We start from the raw sequence: 20,787 nt of genomic DNA on the forward strand, positions 1-20,787 counted from the left end.
ACTTTAGAAATTACACACGATGCTTTCGAGATTAGCGAATACAGGCCCCGATTTATTCAGTGCGAATAATAAAGTACAGTCCATTGATCTCACAATTGTTCCTCGATATCAAATTCAAGGATGGCTGTTTTCGGGCACGAATCCGTGTCAGGCTAGCTGAAATATAGACTTCAGGTTGGCCTTGCTCCCAATACAGATGGACTTCGACTCGTGGTAGCGTAGACGTCGCTTCCTTCTGGCTCGCTGTAGATCGCTTCGTTACGCAGCACATTACATTCGCGGTCGGTAGCGGTGGTGGAGATGGTGGGGAGTTCTGCGTTGGCGTTGGTTATGATGTTTTGCTCTATCTCCTGAAAGGCGCGATTTGTCGCACAGCGCGGTGAGGGTCGTGGGGTAACCGATCGCATCCGTGGTTGCTCCACATCTCTTGAAATTGTGTTAAGCTCGTGACGCTGCTGTCTTGGAAAGCGTAACTTTGTTTTCCTGCGTAGAATAACGTTCATATTGAAACCTAGTTTTGTGATAGCCTACTTAAAAAATTAGTACGGTACTGCGGAAGTGCCGTAATAATTTGGGTGTGACGTCATCATATCGGAAGCACATCCCCATTATATTCTTACATCGATATCGTCGTTGTTCAATGTCCATAGTCTACTTGTCTGAATCTACATCCACAACAGACATTAGCAGGATGGATTTGAAGTTGAAATTCCGGAGATTTTCCCGGGGTGAATCGGATTTAAAATTACGAATTGGATTCAGATTTTTAATTAGATGATCTTGAAAAATGTTGGTGTCTTTTGAACTTGTGCCTGTGTGCAGTGTCAAGTACACGACATACATATAGTGCTTAGTGTTAATATAATTGGGAGTCATCCATACAATTCATACATTACATTTGCGTCGATTCGTAAATTCTGTGTCTTGGGCAGATACGTAGGCTATAGGCTTATACAAGTACCGATGGTTTATGGTTAAATTACCTGCAACGTCTATACCCGATAAGTAACGCAACGATCAAGATAATAACCATGACAATTGGGATCACGAGTGAGATTAAATCCATTTTTATTCCGGCAAGAAGATTTTTTCCTCCGGTGATGTTTGATGACGGTCCAGCATTACCTCAAAAGAATATTAAACGGACGATTAGCCGATAAAGATCAAGAATTGCAAATCAATGCAACAAGCTGATTAGTGATCGTTGACCAGGGTGATATGTAGATTCAGGTTACTGGTGAATGTCACCCGGACACGGTGCATACCTTCGGGAACGCAAGTGGCTTGACCTGCCCATTCACCATTCATCTTGCAGGTCAGATACTCAGACCCGATCAGTTGCAGCCCGTCTGAACAGCTCAAATCTACAACTGAGCCAAATCTGTTTCCACACGTTGCATATGCCACTTTTAGATTCTCGAACTGCGCGACATAGTCATTTACGTTGTTACAGGATAAGACTGTGGAAATGTATATATTAAATATCGCTCGAAATTTTCCGTTAGGCAATGCAGATTACCCTCAACGATAACGTAAAATTGGCAATCGACTACTTTCCCCATCGAGTCTTTGAATTGATATTTTTGTCGGTGCGTGCCCTCCTTCAAGCGGCTTGGAAGTTGACGGCTACGCTTGGATGACCGCGCGCCCGCTAGGCTTGTATAGTTGCTAAAGTCCGACTGGATAATACATAGAACAACTGTTCGATTGAGACATGCGAATATATACTTACGGCACTTACACTATAGTTCATCAAAACAGAATCTTCACAATGAGGTGCTACAACTGTTATATTTTGTTGACATTCAGTCTCCGTGACTGGTGGTGTGGGTACCGGTGGTGCTGCGGTCCGTTTTGAAGCATTACATTCGCTATTAATATGTTTTCCACAAGTACACAATCCTTTGAGGTCCTTGTTCATCGAATCCACACCGTAAACAACCGAAGGCTCCGGCACTGGAATACACATATCAGTGCAGTTGTTGCTGTACTTTGAGCAAGGATGGTGAACTGAAAAACGCGACCGATATCATCGCAAATCGCCTGGTACCGGAAGATTTTGACCCACCTGGGATTGTTAGCTCATTTGGCACGAAATGAATATCACATATTTTGCTGAAAATATTGGGTCCAAATGGTTCCGGGCTAACGCCGCGTTTACTTTTCCTGATCCGCATCACGCTAGGCTCGTTCCAATCGGTCCAATACAGATGGGCTGTATGGGGAACAAAATATCAATTGTTTACATATATATATATGTATTGCAAGAGCGCATCGCATTCCTGAACGGAAGGACGTTACCTTCTGTAATGGCTATACCAAACGTATGAGCATTCTTCGTAAAATTTTGTACTTCTCGTCTATTGTTGCCTTCCAGATCCGACACGTAGATGGCATCGGAACGGGCATCAACCCAATACAGATGCTTCTCGTTTCTAAATTAACAATATTTCCATTTCATGCTTCATAAAATTTGACTGATGGAATATGCTACATAGCCTACTACGTAAGGAGAGTGAGTGCAATCAACGTGCAATGAACTAATGATGGAAAGTACAGATAAGAAATAGTACATATACTACAAATGCCACGTGACAAAATAGGACCAGAGGTAAAAAAAGCTTTGAAATCGCAGGACGAGAGGTTAGCATGGAGCGAGTGGCATGCGTTTATGCGCTTATGAGCTTATGTGCACAAACAACTACAGTCCGAAAAATAATAGAAGATCACGGATCGATGAGGATAGGGGGATCAATGAATTGTCTCGTTAAAATCGCGGTAACAATATCAATAGAGAGAGAGCGAGGGAATTGGTATTCGTTTTCGCCTGCACCATCGAGATGCTTTGATGACGACCGCAAGGTCACCTATAGACCCCGTTTTTTCCTCGATGCTATCCATGAATGCTGAGCGCCTAGCAGGAGAGCTGCGGATTCCAGTTTTCCAGTCTTTGGCCTGACCCGGCCGGAAATAGAATCCACGGCCTACCGATCACGAAGCCGGACGCATCACCATTACACTATCTCGCTCGAACACACTCAAAAGGATAGGAAGTAGCCTACATATGTCATCACTATTGATACGCCTGTGCTCATACCAAATATTTTGTCTTTGTACCTAAACTAAAGCTTCTGTTTTTAAAATATTATATGGGGGGCTGTGTCATGTAGAAATGGCATCAAAATCTGCGCAGTTGTCTTGATTTTTACTGCCGTGACGAATGCTTTTTCAGGTACAATATGATTCTGCTTTGTTAATATGCAAGAACAGCACCATGAGATTGCTCTGATATTAAACACGAGTCGGAATTTGATCACGGCACCTTCATATACCTGTCCACAGCTATTCCGTTTGGCCAGTCGACGCTTCTGTCAATAATTACTTTTCGATGACTGCCGTCCAAATGCGCGGACTCAATCGTCTGCTTCGTCCAATCAGTCCACCACATCAATCCAAGGAACATATCAATCGTCAATCCGCGAGGTGATTTGAGATTGTCAGTCAATATGGTTTTTCTGTGAGTCCCATCCACCTTTACTACACTTATTGTTCTGGTTCCTGCAAAACGAGTGTTAAGAGTGTGCCAGAAGACGGATTTTTATATATAAACTTATATGCTACAATGTACTATCCAAAAAGCAGTTAATCGAGCTTAGTCATCAGAAACACACTAAAGCGCCAACTTCATCCGTAATGCTACAAAATAAATAATCAGTAATGTTTCAGTTTTTCGTCATGTTGCGGAAAGGCGAGTTTCATAGCATATATAGGGTAGTTTAAACGGTTTACCGTCACAATTAGGGTTGTATTTAAAACAAATGGTTATTTAAAACATGTATTAAATCAGAGGTCTCAAACACGCGGCCCGCGGGCCGCATGCGGCCCTCGAGACCATTTTGTGCGGCCCGCGACGGCATTTTGGATTTCGAAGTATTCGACAATATTTACCTACCATTTTTTTTTAATTTGAGAGAACTTAAAATTCGCTCTAAAACAACTCCAGAAGCCTGAAACTACTCATTAAACTTTACTAATACATCACTTTCAAAAGTGTTACCACGCAGTGGATAATCAACTATTACGTGAAATTACTTGTTTATGATGGTAAAACATGACCCGTTGATGATTCGTGACTGAAAATTGTGATTTGGACTTGGGCGCGACCTTCTGTAGAATAACTCGTACTCGTGTACTCGTCGCGTCAAACGTTACAATCTGAGATGGACTTTTGTGACTCGGAATGCCGTGACTTGGTACAACCACGCACGCAACAAACAATGGTGTCCTATTTGGTGTGGACACAAGAAAATCTCACTGCTCAGTGAAATTGGTGTAAGTCACACTTTCCATTTGGCCAAGGCAATTTGACGCTAATTTTTGAGCGGCTTGCCTAGCATGAAATCATATAAAACGGGTATCAATCGAAAGCTACCGCGGTACTGATTGCGAGAATATATATTTATTCTGCTTGTGGTCCTGGAACTCCCCAAAATAAGCCTTGAAAGTTGCATTGTAAGTGAGTTTGGTATTGTGTCGCAGCAATGTCGTCTGGGAGCCGGTGAGGACCACCGCAAGCTGCAAGTGTATCGGCCTTTGCTGCGCAAGCGATTGAGCATTCACACACTCAATCTCGTGCGCATTTGCTCCTTGGCTGCTCAGACGGCATGGTTGCATCACAATACCAAACTCACTTACAATACAACATCCGAGGCTTATTTTGGCGAGTTCCAGGGCCACGAACAGAATAAAATTTATATTTTCGCAATCAGTACCGTGGTAGCTTTCCATTGATATCCGTTTTATCAAATTTAATGCTGGACAAGCCGGTCGAAATTACCGTCAAATTGCCCATGACCAAATGGAAAGTGTGTGTGTGACGTAGACCAATTTCACTGAGCCGTGAGATTTGCTTGTGTCCCCACCATAAGGACACTATGAACAAACTTAGGAGAAATAGTAAAATATCAAAAGGTCGTAGCTTGCGTTGCGTAGCTTATTTAGATATCTAAGGAGGTATAGGTATGGCAACCGCCATTGGCATTATGTTGCCCCTTTGATGTATAGTTGGTTACATCCTGTGTCCTCTTAGGTATTTTTATATATGCTATTATCGCTAATTTAATGTGGCGAGTATTAACTAGTCGTAGCCTACGCTTCGCAGCTGTAACACGGCGATTGCACATTTCTATTATGTTCAAGTTGTTATTGATCTGTTCCAACATCGAAGGTAAAATCAAACTCTGATTCTATTTGACTTCGGTAATGACATGATCAATATAGCCTAGTTATCAGGAGTAGGACTATGCTCGAGATCCGGAAATGAGACCTACTTTGAAATACATTGAATTCCCCTATTATTGGTGATGCGGCCCGCGGCGCCATCAAAAAGTAGGAAATTGGCCCGCAAGCACATTTGAGTTTGAGACCTCTGTATTAAATAGTGTTTTAAACAAAGGCATTTAAAAAATGTTTTTTTAAAAAGTTGTATAATTATGCCATAATTGTGTAAATACTTTCCAAAAACATGTTGTATGAGCCTCTACGGACGATTACCACCCGATATAGCCGACGTATACGGTACGGGATGGTTGGAACCCTCAAAATAGTCGGTTCAACAGCTATAGTACGTATATATTTCGTCGAAGGAGCTATATTTCCCCTATACTTTCAACTGTCAATGTGAATCTACTATAACGTCACGATCAGGGCCGTAACTGCCGCACCCCAAATTCCCCAATTGGGGGGGGGCCGAGCTCGAAGGGGGCCCAAAATTATTTTGTGAATTAGCATAAATTATAGAGTATTTTTTTTTAATTCGTGGAACTTTATCAAAAATTTTTCGCGCTGCGCGCGATTTCAGGTTGCCAAATATCTTGATTATTGGGTACTCTTCCCCGAACAAAAAATACGCAACATTTATAGAAATGGGCATATCGGCGTTGGCTATTGCCGCGCCACGACGCACCAAGACATAAAGTTTTAGGCCATGTAATATGCGACTCCAAGAAGTGTGCCAGAACGATCGCCGGCGAGAAAACCTTGGCCGAAAGGGACTGCCCTTATAATGACCGAAAACTTCGTTATATATAGGCATACAAAATACACATAGGTTTAATTGACTGGCGCCGAATGTTTCTGTCTTGGCAATCTGAACCTCACAAGACAAATACCATCCCGCAGGGAAAAATTATATGGCAGCGAAGAAATACCAATTTGAAATCGTGTGAACTTTTAGTTTAGTACGTTTGGCCGATTCTATATTTTTTGATAGACAGGAGGTCACGAAATAACATCATGCAACGAAGTCATACCAACGGGTCCGCCCACCCGAATATGTTTAATTATTATTTACGGACTCTACAGTTTCGAAGACACCTCACCTAGCTATCCAGGTAAATATGAGTACATAGGACAATAAATTCATAACAATATATATGCAATTACCGACCTTATTGACCGATTTATCATGACTTATCAAAAATTTGCGCACCTGGCTCGCTGGCTCACGAAACGGTACCACTATAATTTCGTTCAAAAACCAAACAACGTGATGGGGGCCGGTTTATCACCTTATGGAAGCCCATGACTCAAGTTATTTTTTGGGGGTGGGGGCGTGACGAAGTGTTGTTTCGTTCTTGGCAACGGGTATACACCCGGAGATGCTTATAATTATTATTGAGGGTTCCTACCTTTTCGAACACCCCTCACTCAGCTCTACCGGTAAATCCGATTACGTGAGCAGAGAGAGGGTAAAAACTAACTGCAATACATATGCAATTCCCGATCATATTGATCGATTCAGTCATCGAACTATAAAAATTTCTCGCGCTTCGCGCGTTCAGGCGAGAAAAACTGACACACAGAATGGACAGCCAATGTAGAGGATAAGTAGCGGGAAACAGCGCACAGGCTTAGGGGGGTCTGGGGGGCGAAGCCCCCCATAGGTTAGGTTTATCAGCCTATGGGGGGCCCAAGACGAAGGTTTTTTTGGGGGGCCTGACGAAGTGCTGTTACGGCCCTGGTCACGATTATATAACATGTTTCAAAAAAGGGCCCTGTTTTAAACATGCTTGTTCCAAATTGATTTTTGTTTCAAATGCAACCCTATATAGTCACAATATGGGCAATTGGGCATATCCATACCTTCATCAGTCCAATATACATTTTTAGAAATGCTATCCAGTGCCAGTCCAGTGGGTTGCAGTACATTCTCCGTGGCAAGAGCTTTGTAGTTTGTACCTTCCCAACTAGCGGTATTTACCGATTTGGTTCCAATATCAGTCCAATATACCTTATAATAGCAATGTCGTTGATTCCCAAAAGATAGACGTGGGTGGCAATATCATCTCACCATCTTGGTTTCACTGTCGAACTCCACTTGAACAGGTATTTCTACATTGGGAAGATTCAACCGGCTATACCGGGACCCATCCGCTGATATTTGAATGATAAATCGAATATCCGAATCGGCGATAATGAAAAAATCTCCCTTTATCAAGTCTTTGGAAAGAAATACTGATTGCATGGTGATAGCATGCCCCGATTCACGTAACATAGTCGCAGACAATATACTGGGACGGAATGCGCTTACAATAGTGCGATACCGCAACAAATATCACTTCACCTGTCTCGCAATTGGTACCATTCGCTGACAAACGGAGACCGATCGAACAGCCACATTTCCTGACGTTTCCGGGGGGCTGAGGAAAGCAAAATTCTTCGCAATCACCGTTCCTAATGTCACACGGACCTATAGCGTAGCATTTAAAACAAATGATGTTTAAAAACACTTTAAAACACATAATATGCCAAAAAAAATTATTGTTTTCTTCAAAAGTCGTTTAAGTATCCTATAGCTGTGTAAATACTTTCGAAAAAAACAAACACGTAGAATTAGCGCACGGAGTTGTACACGATAGGGAATGGTTCGTGGTTGGAACCCTCGAGATCGTCGTCGGTGCAACAATTATAGTATGTAGTTATAGACAGTTCGCTTCAGACCCTCGTCGAGTGCGGAGGTCTCTTGTTCGCGTCAGGTAATTAGTGGATTGCGCCACGAGTAGCAAGAGGTTCTACGATAGGATTTACATTACGGTAAGATCTTTCCTTTTACTAGTGTAGCGTAGTGTAGTGTCAGCACTAGACGATATCTGCCTGATATCGTTGCCTCCTCACTACCATTAGGGTAGAAGATGGACGGCGTATCTTCAGAAAAGCGTAAAGCAGACCCCATCTCATCTGATAGCGACGATAGCACATCGCGTTCAAAAGTTAAGGTTCCAGCAAGGGGATATGCTTCTATATCCACCCCTCCTGAACATCGAACCTTCCGACCGGCTAACAATAGAAATTCCACGGCTCCTTGCGCCAGTAATGGTAATGATAAAAATACTTCAACCCAGACCACGGCATCTTATTCAGCAGCCGAATCGGTGACTGCTGCCGTAATCACACCTCAACAGCAGTCCACTCCTGCAGGTAGAACCGATCTTCAGATCATAATATCCGGGCAGGATAGACGTATGACCCGCTATCATCCCACCCAGGTAAACAGGGCTCTGCACTCCCTTATAGGCAGTTACGACGAAATAAAACCCTTACCGTCCGGAGACATTGCTATAAAATGCCACAATCAAAGGCAGGTTAAACTAATATTAGAATCTGACCACATCAAGGACACCGTCACACAAACCAGCATACCGATCAAGGCTTCGATTCGTGATTATCGTAAACCGTGCGCTTCCCGATGTGTTATAAAGGGCGTACCCTTTGACATATCGGATTCCGAATTGTTAGAGGAGTTGAACTCTTTCCAGGTCACGTTCACGAAGCGACTTAAAAGGAGGTCTGATAAGGATCTTGTGGCAAGCATGACTGTTCTACTTGGTTTCGATTCCGAGCAGACTCCGTCGTATGTTACCTTCGGGTATTTGCGCTTCAAAACACATACTTACAATCCGCCTCCAACAAGGTGCTTTAATTGCAATCGGTACGGACATACAGCGAAAGCATGTAGAGGTAAACACAGTTGCACAAAATGCGGTGGTCGAGACCACAAATACGAATCTTGTCCCAATGATAAGAAATGCCTTAATTGCCATCAATCGCACAGCGCCGCTTACGCAGGATGTCCGACGTATAGAGAAGAGGCCAAGATTCAGGTCGTGAAAGAACGCTCGAACATTACATACGACGAAGCTAGGACTTTCATTCGCACGCAGCCAGCAACACCAAATATTCAATGTGATAACAGTGCAGTCTCGTACGCACACAAGGCAGCCTCTACCCCAAATAGTAAGAAAGTTCGCGGCCCCGCAGCGCGTCCAGCACAAAACGATGGCGATCTTAGACATCTTCAACGTGGAAATATGTCACCATCTCCACAGGTGTCATTGAACCCCGTGAGCACTGTTCCTAGAAGCAATGACAATGAAGTACCGAAAATCGAGACCGTACAACTGCTAGCAATGATTGCACAAATTGTTCAGCTAACAATATCTGCATCCAAGTGTGGAGACACCGATATATTCAACATAGTGGCCAAAGTGTCCAGTAGCTATTTAGGCCACGAGATCTCCCCTACCGCGCTCCAGGGCTCGTCAAATTTGGTGGACCAATATCAGCAGGGAAAGGATACTGGCAGCCATGACGCATAAACAACTCGCAGTGCTACAATGGAATTGCCGCGGTATTTACCGCAAGCTATACGAGTTCAAAAATTTCCTGACATCCCTTGATCATAAACCGGACGTTATAGTACTTCAGGAGACCCATCTTATTGCTAAATACAAGCCCAAATTAAAAGGATACAAACTATTTAGAAGGGACAATACCGTCCATAAAGGTGGTCTCGCAACATTCGTCTCCGAAGCGCTAAGCTCAACTGAGGACCCATCTATAACGTCGCAATGTTTCGAACTACTTTGTGTAAAAGTTGGGACCACGGCGATATTCAACGTCTACGTGTCTCCCGACTGTCGACTAGAAACGAATGATTTGTCATTTCTCGACTGCCTACCATCTCGCAGTGTCGTATGCGGAGATTTCAACGCCCACCATTGGTCGTGGAGTCATACAAACAACCAGCGTGGTAGCCGTCTTTACGAAGCTATAGACAGAAACAACATCGTTGCAGTAAACACCTCTCAACCAACCAGGATCAATCTGTCCGTAAACGCCGAGCATCGATGGTCTCTCATCGATATGACGCTTGCTTCACCAAGTATCGCCCACAAATGCCGCACTACGGTCTCACCACACCTTTTAGGAAGCGACCACTTCGTAGTTCTCACCTATTGTAATATAGGTCAAAACCGAAGTGAAACAAGACCAACAAAGTGGTGCCTGCAACGAGCAAACTGGTTGGAATTCTCTAAATCGGTGGACAACATGATAGGTGAATTTAGTTCAGGTGATGTGGAACAACTTAACAGCGAGATTGCAAATTGTCTGAAAATGGCAGCAAAAATTTCAATACCTCGATCGCGCGCTTCTACTAAGATACCAGTCCCATGGTGGAACGAAGACTGTGCCCGCGCAGTACGCCGCAAAAAAGCCGCCTTTCAAAAAATGAAGAGAACGTTTGCCATGACAGAGGTGATAAATTTCAAGAAAATGCGATCAGAATGCCGCAAAGTAATATTATCAGCTAAACGAAAATGCTGGGAGGCTTTCTGTGATTCGGTAAATCAGAAAACGAGCTCTTCTAGGATTTGGAAAACAATTGCAGCCATGTCCGGTTCCACGTCACTTCGAACCATGCCGACGATGTACTCCGGGGACAACAGTTACCATGACGACAGATCTAAAGCACAAATTTTCTCATCAGTGTTTTCCGACGTCTCTAGCAATCATAATTACTCCTCAACATTCCAATCTAATCAGTTGGAGTTCATGAGAAGCAATGATATCATTCCAGGATTCGAAAGTGGTAACGAACTTGCAATCAACATGCCTTTCAGCCTCGCCGAACTACGTTCTGCGGTGCATAGCCGTAGGGACTCGTGCCCGGGAGAGGATTCGATATGTTACGCCATGCTGAAGAACTTGTCTCGCTTTGCCACGTCGCGGCTACTGAATCTGTTCAATAAATCCTGGATAAAAGGTCAGATTCCTCGTGATTGGAAACACTCTATCGTTATTCCGATACTGAAGCCTGGAAAGGATACGTCGGACCCAACATCTTACCGTCCAATATCGCTTACGAGCCATCTGTCGAAAGTGTTCGAAGTAATGATTGCCCGCAGATTGCGTTGGTTCCTAGAATCACAAAGTCTGCTCCATCATTCTCAATCTGGTTTCCGGGAAGGACGTAGCACCCTCGATCACATCATGCGAATGCATGATACAGCTTACAAAGCGATAAATAACCAGCGTTCAACAGTGGCCGTGTTTTTGGATTTCGAGCGCGCGTATGACATGGTGTGGCGTAGCGGATTATTACACAAGCTTTCGCAACTTGGCATTAGAGGTAGAATGTTGAAGTGGATAGCAAACTTTCTCAACGGCCGAACCTTCCAGGTTAGAGTAGGGGTCTCATTATCGGACACCGGCCACCTAGAAAACGGAATTCCACAAGGTACTGTTCTTAGTCCTTTGCTTTTCACTGTCATGCTCAACGACTTGCCACCTTGGATACCCAGCCAGATTGGCCTCTACGCAGACGATTCCGCAATCTGGGAAAGTGGACTCTCAATACCCTCTCTTGTATCATCCCTTCAGACCTCTCTCGATACAGTCCAGAAATGGTGTGATCAATGGGGGTTTACTCTCTCAAAAAGCAAATCGGTTGCCTTGGTTTTTAGTAAGAAACGTAATATTCCAGAAATATCGTTGACGATCGAAAATCACAGAATTGAGCTCGTTAACAGTTTTAAATACTTGGGGGTTACATTCGACAAGACCTTGTCATACAAGGATCACATAACAAACATCGTCAAGAAATGCTGTCAACGATTAAACATACTCCGTGCATTGACAAGCACTAATTGGGGTGCGAACAGGAGATCTCTCCTCCGCCTATACAGGTCAGTTATACGATCCGTCGTTGATTATGGGATGCCAGCGTATTTTTTTGCCCCTAAGTGCCACATCAACAAAATCGAAGTCGTCCAGAACCAGGCTTTACGTCTCTGCTGCGGCGCCATGCGCAGTACACCTATTTGCGTACTTGAGGCCTCTTGTAATGAGTTTCCTCTCCATTTGAGGCATAAGTATCTTTGTAGCGTATACCGTTGTCATCTTCTTAGACATCCACCTGGATCCCACCCGACGTTGGGACTATTAGAGGATTCATGGGAAGAATTATACAGTCTCACTAAGCCGAATTTCGTCACGTTCAATATAGTTTCCAAGTCGCCAATCTTGGCGGAATTCAGTGTTCGCCAGCGCTATCCTACTTTTCGAGAGCCGTGGTCGGTTAGCCCACTAAACGTCCACACGCAACTGTGTGGCGTGATATCCAGACTGGATACCCCACATAAAGTAAATTCTATCTTCAAAGACTTTCTGTTCGAAGTCTGTGACCAATATATTGAAGTATACACAGACGGCTCAAAAACGTCCACTGCCACTGGTTACGGTGTTTACATACCCCAGAAGCTAATGAAATATTCGCAAACTTGCTCACCATTGAAGTCGGTAATTACTGTTGAATTGGATGCGATCATGTATGCACTTTCATGGATAATAGAGAACGGCTTGAGCACAGACAAATTCGTCATACTTAGTGATTGCCTCAGCGCAATACAGACCATTGGCGAGCCGCTAGACATGCCTAGTCATATCCTTAATGCAATGTATCCTTATCTTGAACAGATCAAACGGGCAGGCATCGACGTAGCCATCAGCTGGATACCCAGTCACAGCGGCATTCACGGAAATGAAATTGCGGATGAATTAGCACGGACAGCAGCCTCTCAACCTCCACCTCTTTGGTCACCAACGATTCAGTTTTCAGATGCGAAAAGCGCGATTCGGAAGTCCATCCGATCGCGATGGGACACGGAATACAGAAACAATGAAAAAGGATGTCACTATCGAGTTTTTCAAACTTCCATATTCGACCGAATATCGTCAGATGGAATATCGCGCCGGCATGAGAATATTTTGTTTCGCCTTCGTTCCGGTCATTGCCGGCTGAATGTGCATCTGTTTAAAATTGGGTGTATAGACTCTCCTTTATGTGATTTCTGTTTCGTACCAGACACCGTCGAACATTTTCTTTTGTCATGTTGTAAATACGCTCACCATAGACGCACGGTAAAACACTATTGTGAGGGACTACATCTTGCGTTCAGTACTTATAACCTTTTAGTTAACCCGCTACTTTTTACGGCTGTCATCGAATTTGTGGATTCTTGTAACATATTGCTATGATTTTCTCAACCTTTTCATTTGTATTTGTCCTGAATTGACTATTCTTTACGATTAACCTTGCACGTGGTGCACCAGACCTTCATCGGTGATATGCGCCACTTCCATTTTTTTACCATCTATAATAATAATAATAATGTAGTTATAGAATATAGATCATTGTTACGGAATAGATCAGTGGTTTCCAACCTTTTTCGAATCATCGCCCCCTCATCAAGATCGACACAAATTTTGCCCCCCAATATTTACGGATACGAAAAAGAGGACATATATACGGGAAATTTATCCACCTAACTCTGATCGCTGGTGAATTGACTAAGAAATGGCCTTTTCTCTGAGTATAGTTGCTCGGAAAACCGGTTTGCGCGTCTACTTTCCGTTGAGTTGACCCTTTTTTTAGTCAACTTTCGTGTCATATGCAGAATAAGCCGCCCTAACGTGTATATTTTGGCCGTGTTAATTAAATATATCTCGCAGCACGTTTTAACATTTTCGTCTCCCATCGTCACCCAGTAGCCCCCTTTGATATTTTCGCCCCCTTGTTTCTTAAAATCGCCCACCGGGGCCGATATCTCCCACGTTAGGAACCACTGGAATAGATGTTCTGATGATAATGACCGCCGACCGCAAGAATGATACATTACAATGTAGACCGGGTCAAAGATATTTTATGGTCCGTTTAAGACAGGGTCGGACGACTTTTTCGACAAAGCAGCCATATTCACCCTATATTTTCAATTGTCGAATTCATTCTACAGTGACGTCAAAATAAAAGATTCGTGACCGTGACTAATAAAAACAAATAAACCAATAAAAACACGTTTTTAACAAGGTCCATGTTTTAAACATGTTTGTTTTAAATTGAGTTTTGTTTGAAATGCAACCCTACACGGACCTATATATAGAAATATAACTTGGAAAATATAAATTCATTCTGCAGTCGCCGTTCTTCGTCGGGTGGTACCGAATAATTAACTATTATAGCTGGCATCATGCATCAAAGACGGCTACATTAGCTCAAAATCGTTAAATGGTAATATACATACTGCGAAACGTTTCCTGATATTCCCCACCAGATATCACGATACCAAGTGGATTAGCAACCGTCATTGACGACACGACGGCTTTTGTCGACTCATTGATAACTGTGATGCTTCGGTTGGCATATTTTGCCATAAAAATCAGCCCCTGAAAAGTAGGAGCTCTAGATTTTCATCGACATTATATACGAAGATTATCACCGATACTAACATTATGAGCGGCTACACCTGTGATGAATTCTTTCCCAGAGTACACCATGACGGCATGGTTTGTTACATCTGAGCCGGTAGACCAGACCGACCCAGTTTTATGTTCAATCCAGTATAACCTGATCAATAAACAACTTAAACGAAGGCACATATAGTCCTGTATAGCAGGGCTTCTCGAGAGTGTGGGAGGTGACGGCTTCATTCGGGGTCCCGATAGGTTTTGGTTTGTCTCATAATCAGATATCATCGACAGATTACGAAACAAAAGCCATCCTATTGCTGACCAAAAATGAGTGGTCAGTATAAATTAGCACTGGAAAACAGTTAAGCCCGGCGAGAATTCCGTTTAATGTTTTTTTTCAACGAATATGGTCCACAAAAGTTGATAAGCCCCGATGTTTATTGTGTCTATATACCTTCCTGATCCCGGATCTAAAGACATCGTGATTATCGATCCTGAGAAAGAGTGCACTTTTATGCGTTTGTGGCCGGATAGTGTGCTCTTCCAGATTTCACCTCTATCGGCCGAATCCTTGCTCCAAAATAATAGCCTAAATATAAATACATACATATTTTACATCCACGCATTAAATTCGTTCCAGAGTCACCGCTCTTGACGGTGTGTTCGCAGTCCGCACCCCTGAGGGGTCCCCATACGTCCCTCGATAACGGATTAGGTCTACCTCACCAATGAAAACTAATAATTGTAAATGCATATACCCTTTCTGAGGGTAGACAGCAACACCCTTCGGACCAGATATATCACTGATGATCTTGGTCATGTACTCCAACTTTGAGTTGGAAGCCGCGATTAGCATTCTTCCCGCGTCAGACCAGTATATGTTTCCAGTAGACCAGTCAACGGAAATTCCAGATACTAAATAGAAAGGTGTTGTATAGTTTCGGCACCATCCCTTATTTTTGTTGACATTTACTATACGGACTATCCAATATAGTCTCCCTTTTCGGCAAAATGGAATTTTTGCAATTATGCGGCACGAGACGATGTGAGTGTCTGTTTAAGCGACTACTCCAAATCGTTTTTCTGTATACCCTCCTATATCTTTATTATATCGCAAATCTTGTGGTGAATTGATTTTATTAAAAATTTAGGAATAAACTGATGCTGGTGATGAGACGAATTTTCCATATATTATGCCTATATAAATTTATAATACCCCTTTATCGTACAGCGCAATCAATCAGGTTTATTAATATTTTCATCGTTTCAAAACATCACAAGACTGCGATACAATGAAAAGATAGGAAGGTGTCGAAACAACTTGGAGTAGCCATTAAGATCAGACACCCACCTTAGCCTTGGCGAAGTAAATAAGAGGCATGCACACTGAATGAAAAGTAATGCAGAGAATATAAGACGCAAGCGACAAAATGAGGTGGCATGTGTCGGAGGGCGAGGTCGATGTTAGGTCGTGGTCCGGTAATCCTGAAGACTGGCTAGAATTGATTTAGAAGAAATTGCTTGTATTTCGACTTGAATGCGGACATGCTCGACGACTGTCGGATAGCCGGAGAGATGCTGTTCCACAATTGGGGTCCGGCATACTTGATAGAGCAATGCGTTTTCTTGTATTCAGTCCTGATCATATGGTAGTTGTTCTTCGATGACGCGTGTGTGCTGTACTTGTGCGCTTTTGTCTCCGAGGTGAAGTAGTCGTTGAAATTTGAGGGACATTGACCGCAATGGAACTGATACATAAACTTGGCAATTTCTAGCTTTCTCATATCTTCTAAGTTTAGAACACCAAATCTTTTGAGAAGCGATTTATCAGTTGCACATCCAGGCCCCCGTGGGGCTTTGGCAATGATACGGATGATTCGATTTTGAAGTTTTTGCAGTGGGTCAATTGTATTCTTGCAGGCAGCACCCCAACAAAGAATTCCGTATTGTAACTTTGATAGGAATAGAGTGTTGAAGAGTATCAACAGCGCGCTGACTGGCAGAGTGTAGCTAAGGCGGCGAAATAGACCACATACCTTCGATAGTTGTGGTTTGAGTGATTGTATGTGACTCTTCCAGGACATGTCCGAATCCAGTAAAACACCAAGGTATTTGGCATTTTTAGTGTTGGAAATTGGTTGGCCAGCGATGTCAACGGTTAGGTTATCGCAGGAGTTCACGACCAATAATTGGGATTTCGCAGCGTTAACCCGAAGGCTATTATGGGACGTCCACTCATGCACTTTGGGCATTTGATCACGGGTGACGGCATTCAAGCTTGCCGTAGTAGGTGCGTGAGATCAATTATATATGAGCGAATTTAAGATCCCTATTCCTATATCCCTTATAACTGACCAGAAAGTAATTTAGCTTACCTTGTTTTGATGGCCCACCGAAATGACCTGAGAATTTACCCATCCTGAGACTATATGACACGATATTACCTCTTCCTGTATCAACTGCAATAATCTCGCGTCGCGCATCGTTGCTGTATAACGAAGATGACAAAAAGTAACATTGCAAAATCGAATCGAAATGATGCGTACTAGTTATCCCCATGATCATAGAGTCGATATTGGGGAGCAAATGTCGATTTTGAGAAGTTTTGGATGTTGGGAATCGTCACACAGTATATCGACAAATCAATATATCAATATTTTTCAATTTAGATAATACCGTGCTGATATATGTTTATATAGCTTGATTTCTACATATACTGCTAGCAGGATATATCAGAGGTGGTCAAAGTAGTCCCCGTCGCTACTCAAGTAGAAGTAGAAGTAACCCCGGAATTTCTACTCAAGTAGAAGTAGGAGTGGCAGTTCACAAGTAAGTAAGTAAGTAGGTATTTTACGCCTATGTTTGCCTAAAAAACTGAAAACTGTCAAGTAGCTAGAACTAGTAGGCAAAATCTACTTCAAGTACTTCAAAAAGTAGAAGTACTTCGCTACTGACCACCTCTGGGATATATACCAACACTATGCAATACCGACACATATTTGTCCACGAAATATACCTGCTTATGTATGATAATATATGGGGATGCTTCAAAGATGCAATTTTTCTAGCTTCAACTTCGGAATTCTGCTTCTCAAAAGCCAACAAAGGCGCGGAGAAAACGCTGCTGGTCTTTGTTATATCGTCTGATGTTGTCCATAAAAGTTGAGGAGAGACTCGACCTTGGATGCAATGTAACCGAGGTATAAGTATCCCAAATTGCAACAAATAATCCAACGATATTATGATTCTGTAGGTAGAACTATCGACCTCGCTATGCTGTACCTGGGTCGTAAACCTGTTCAGTGTTCACCAAGCTGGCGCCCCTCTAACACGAAATAAGACCTATGGTTCTGAACCAAATTCTAGTAATATTCATTATAGTCTCAGGGTTTGAGGTATATGGGTTGCATTTTAAACAAATCGCGCGATAAACACACGTTTTAAACAGACGTCTTTTTGCAAAATAAATGATGTCTTTTATATTGCGAAACCGTGTTCAGTATAGACCCTACGATGACTTATCAACTTATTATAAGTTATCGTAGCCTCCCCCTACCTATATCATTATTTTCGAAAAACTATGCAGCATGATTGTGAGTTGTGACGGCTACTTGCACTGGAAATACTGGAAGTATGAGAGGTATGAGATATGGATAGTATCAACGTTCCAAGATATTCCTGTATTGGGACTATAGTCACACTCGATAATTTGGCCTGAACATATGACTCAATAAATCGACGACAGGTACCGATTTGCGATATCATATCATGGAATTAGCTTTAGTGGATTTCTGAAGCTGTTGCGATTTCAGAACAATTATCATTATAACACATTTTGAATATGCATTATTCTTGATTTTGCAAATCCGAGCATGAGGCCAAGTAAACTTTCATCCGGATAACATTACAGACAATGTGGTAACTGCTCATTGCAGCTCACTCTGTTGTCGTACATCGACGCCTTGTAATGATTTGTCTTGTGGAAATATTTCCTAAATATAGGTACACCGAAATTATTTCTTGGATACAAGTATAGTATAACTTTCGGTTACTTTAGGTTTGTGCGAATGCACATGTATACAAATGAATGAAATATCGTAATTTTAGATATCATATTTTCATGAGATCACGAATAAAAAACAAAGTTTTCAACAAGTGTCATGATTTGAACATCTGTGTTTTAAATGCATTTGTATTATAAACATAACCCTGGATGTAGGGCTATATATATAATTTAGCCTACATAGACCATAGAGAAAAAAAATCATTTGTAATGGTATAATAAATATCCCCAAAGCGTTATAATTGCATGAATGCATATAGCACGAAAGCAATAATATGTTTGCTGTCCATGGAATAAATCCGACTAAAACGAATACAACGATCTTAGTATCGATTACCTATAGCGACTTATCCATCAATGAAATAAATATAGGCTATTTCCAACATACTTGTTGCGGTACCTCGCATCCGCACCTGCAGTAGATGTATCACAAACCAACAGCGCAATAAGTCCATAAAAAGCTCCTCGTAACGTAATGTCTGTTCATATATAATCATGATAGATTTACTCCTAAGTTTTGGATAACACTATGTACTGATTTCGAAGATATCGACATACACCTCAATTTAAAAATCATGCATTTGCTGACATCATGGCTAATTGTCCCTTTTGTATCTTTGATTCTGTTCTTGTGTCAAAGTGAAACTGAACTGAAGTATACACCTGAATTAAATGTCAATCAAATGTTCGTTATATCCACATGAATCATATTGTATAATCCCCAAGATACTTATTAGTCATAAACTGTGATTATTCCGATGTGATTTTGCCTCATAAGGGTTTCTGCCCTTGCGGTCTGGATATCTGAGTTCAATCCCAGGTCAAGATAAATAAAAAATAGTCATATAGTACACACAGCTCTTTTGCTTAGCGAATTCCACCACGTGATATGTGGTTATCACCAGAATATATGCAATTGAGCAGACGTTTTCGACTAGCAACTAAGCAGTGAGCACGGTAACTTACGCGCCTACTACTCTTACCTATCAGACAGAAATAAAGTTTACAACTAAAAATTAAATCCGCTGTCACTCTGCACCTTGTGGTTCTATGCATTAGTGCTGTAGCACAATTCTGAACAGGCAGATGGTTTGTACGCTGGACGCAATGTATTGTCACAGAGCAAGCTCGACATATGCCAAAGCTGGTGAGATTTGGCAATATTAGAAAAAAGCATGCCGATTTGAAAGGATAATATGGATTTGTGAAGAGAATTCGGATGAGCTGCCAACATTCAGTAACGTTAGCGGCGTGAAGGGTCACAAATCGACTTGTACGCTATATCATGAAATGGAACAGGAGATTGGCAGTCAACAAAGTCGCACCATGTTCATTGACAATAATATTGCATATCTGGTTCGTGGTACAGAACTTGAATATAGCTTTCAATACAATATCCATTGTATAATAATATTTATTAACTCGAAGACTTTTCGGGTGCCTCTTTTCAAGAGTTAACGGCACACTAAAGGGATTTGAACAGATTTAAAAGCAAAACCAAGAAGGCAAAGTATGACGCAACCATCAAAATCACAAACCATGAAATTCGCATTGTACCAATGGCAACAATAACAAACTATGAAGTATACGGACATACGGTACTATAGTAGCAACGCAATTCGTAAATAAACAGTTACATACACGAAACACATGAACTAATGGGAAATTTGTAGGTTATAGAGAAAATCTTTTTGTCTACATAAAATAGGTTTGTTCAACTGAATAATAGTAGACTCCAGCACTTTTAGATGAAACAAAGACCTACCAAGCGCAATGACAGTGAACATATTGTCATCATAGTGCTGTGCACAGGCGAGGTTTTCACTCAAATGCTGACCGATTGACGAAGCATGTGCTTGGTAATCGTCATAGCAGTCTGTTTTGGCAGCCAATTTGCACTGACGTGTGAGCTCCGTGCGAGTATTTGCGCATGTTTTTGACCGAATCAATTTTGGGATATGCTGCTTGATACGCTCAAACAATCTTTGAGATGTACGTCCTACATACCTACTATCACAGTGGCACTTGTATTGGTAAACAACATTACTTGCATTAAAGGCAGGAAGTACATCTTTTCGAGAGTTGGGCAACATGGGTTTCGTTGTGTACACCACATGCGTGTTTACGCTGTAATAACA

The 20,787-nt window shown here is 42.2% G+C and overlaps 1 protein-coding gene across 1 annotated transcript; it reads right to left on the reverse strand.

Moving 5' to 3' along the window:
* Nucleotides 1–23: 23 nt before the first annotated feature.
* LOC145455262 (uncharacterized) lies at nucleotides 24–17,735 on the reverse strand. Its single transcript, XM_080333208.1, has 17 exons — nucleotides 17,603–17,735; nucleotides 16,962–17,074; nucleotides 15,345–15,501; nucleotides 15,041–15,175; nucleotides 14,626–14,743; nucleotides 14,421–14,562; nucleotides 7,625–7,750; nucleotides 7,352–7,500; nucleotides 7,144–7,291; nucleotides 3,333–3,558; nucleotides 2,302–2,435; nucleotides 2,069–2,215; nucleotides 1,742–2,010; nucleotides 1,520–1,679; nucleotides 1,266–1,460; nucleotides 984–1,125; nucleotides 24–483 (listed from the first exon to the last, which is right to left on the reverse strand). The coding sequence occupies exons 2-17, from the start codon at nucleotides 17,002–17,004 to the stop codon at nucleotides 171–173; spliced, it is 2,604 nt and encodes an 867-aa protein (XP_080189334.1). The 5' UTR covers nucleotides 17,005–17,074; nucleotides 17,603–17,735; the 3' UTR covers nucleotides 24–170.
* Nucleotides 17,736–20,787: the final 3,052 nt, after the last annotated feature.

The sequence above is a fragment of the Botryllus schlosseri genome, chromosome 14 (genome assembly GCF_051294905.1).
Source record: "Botryllus schlosseri isolate E-star chromosome 14, Bs_hap1, whole genome shotgun sequence".
NCBI lineage: Eukaryota > Metazoa > Chordata > Ascidiacea > Stolidobranchia > Styelidae > Botryllus > Botryllus schlosseri.